The sequence below is a fragment of the Podarcis vaucheri genome (assembly GCF_965113315.1).
Source record: "Podarcis vaucheri genome assembly, chromosome: 2".
Taxonomy (NCBI): Eukaryota; Metazoa; Chordata; class Lepidosauria; order Squamata; family Lacertidae; genus Podarcis; species Podarcis vaucheri.
Window position 1 is genome coordinate 89,765,575 of NC_138760.1, and position 2,182 is coordinate 89,767,756.

Sequence of the window (2,182 nt, forward strand, 5' to 3'; positions counted from 1 at the left end):
ACTGCTCAAACGTTTGAATTATATGATCCCCCTTGAATGGAGCCACCCAGAGTATCATTAGCCCATCATTCCCAGCACCTGAAAGACATGAGCACTGAGGGGCTTTTGTGAACTGAGGTTGGTCAATCTACTGTCAAGGTAATCTAACAATGGGGGCTAGTTTCTCCCCTGCTCAGTTGTGCTTGTCAAAATCTTCTGCTTTATATAACCACATGCAGAGTGAAGCTAAAGGATCCAAGAAGTTAGGGCCATGCTGGGCACCTACATGCAGACAAGCAGGAATGATGCTATGCCCTGCAGTGCAATTTATCTTCTTGGGAACAAAGTGGTCATTCACTCATGGTGTTGAGGGTGTTGTAGGAATATATGCTGTTCTCCTTTGACCGGGGCTAGCATGGCTAAGGTATTTCAGACAGTTGGATCACCTGGAATAGTCCTAAGAGAGAGATGCCTCCTCTGGAAAGTTTATAGTCTAAGGCATCTGCAACAAGTTGCATCATAGTTGTGAAATATGACCTTTCCAGAGAGCTCATTTGTGCAACACACCTACTGATAGGACTGCAGCAGGCCTCAAATGCACTAAAAGTCAACTGTGTGCTGATTGGCCGAGATGCTTCTGACCTCACAATACTACTCAGCAGCCAGCGCCTTGAAATCAAACAATATGAGCAAGCAGCCTTTCTCTTTCCCTTTGGCACCAAAACCATTACCATTGGGCTGTGAGGAAAGAAGCGCCACAACCAAAACAACGGGATCCACTGGATCCGAACCGCATAGGACCTTGTGTCCCCAGGGAAAACCCACCAAATAATCTCTAAATCCAGCCAGCCTTTTCTTTGGGATGGTTAATTATTACGAAGTCCTAGGGCTGCATCAAAATGCCTCGCAAGAAGATATTAAGAGGGCCTACCGCAAGCTGGCACTGAAATGGCACCCTGACAAGAATCCATACCACAAGGAGGAAGCCGAAAAGAAATTCAAAGCGGTCGCTGAGGCCTACGAAGTTTTGTCTGATCCTCAGAAACGCGCTCTCTATGACAGGCCTGTCAAAGAACCAAGGTTTAGAGGAAGAGGCGCTTCTGGGGGCCATTCCCGCAGCCCATTCGATTTTGACTTTGTATTCCGCAGTCCCGATGAGATCTTCAGGGAGTTTTTTGGAGGAATGGACATCTTTGAGCATGACTTCTGGGACAACCACTTTGACGATGACAGTAACAGGGAGGAGAACAGAAGCGGCTTGCAAAGACCCCTGGGTCTCTTTTCGGGATTAAGTGCCTTTACTAATTTTGGATTCAACTCATTCGGTCCTGGCTTTCACACTATGGTCTGCAGGTCCTTTGGAGATGACAGCAGTGGAACGCACAACTTCAGATCCGTCTCAACTTCTACTGAAGTGGTCAACGGGCGAAGAGTCACTACGCGAAAAATTGTTGAGAATGGGCAAGAAAGAGTGGAAATCGAGGAGGATGGCCAGCTGAAGTCCATAAGAGTAAATGGAAGGGAACAGCTGAAATGCTAACACCTCTCCTCATGCCTGTCCCAAAAGCAATATCCAGCTGCTTGTACGATCTTAAATGGAGTCTTGTTCCGTAAAACCGGAATCCAACTAATAAACTCCTTCATTGAGTTCAAGACATGTTTGGTAAAGACTTCTTAATTACTTTGAATAATTTTGCACCAATGTAGGGGCACGTGGTTTATTTTGAATAACTCCGAAATTCTATTGAGGAAACCAGTGTGACCAAGGATGGGCAAATCTGTTAATTTTGGTTACTCTCAGTTTCTCATCTTTCCATCTTCACATTCCCACATCAGTTTGTGCTTTTTTCACGAAAATTTATCAGCATTTTATTGCAAATCTCTCCTGAAACACACAATAGCATGTCTAATATGATGCAATTTGTACATTATTTTCACCAGTATATGCTGCCATATACAGATTTTACCCCAAAATATACATTTTGTTGCACTTTACTTAGCTGGAGGACATCACTGCAAAATTCAGAAAATTGTGAGTTTCAAAGGATGTTTGTGTTTCGGTTCATAGGTTGTTTCAGAAAATGCAAATTTGGCAGGTTCACTTTTAAATGCAAACTGAATTGAATTTCTTTCCCCATCCCTAACTTTGACATACCTGGACCTTGGCATCCAGGAATTCTCCTTTTATACCTATTTTATTTTT

The 2,182-nt window shown here is 43.7% G+C and overlaps 1 protein-coding gene across 1 annotated transcript; it reads left to right on the top strand.

Moving 5' to 3' along the window:
* Nucleotides 1-638: 638 nt before the first annotated feature.
* DNAJB8 (DnaJ heat shock protein family (Hsp40) member B8) lies at nucleotides 639-1,632 on the top strand. The gene has a single exon (XM_082210998.1). The coding sequence runs from the start codon at nucleotides 842-844 to the stop codon at nucleotides 1,517-1,519; it is 678 nt and encodes a 225-aa protein (XP_082067124.1). The 5' UTR covers nucleotides 639-841; the 3' UTR covers nucleotides 1,520-1,632.
* Nucleotides 1,633-2,182: the final 550 nt, after the last annotated feature.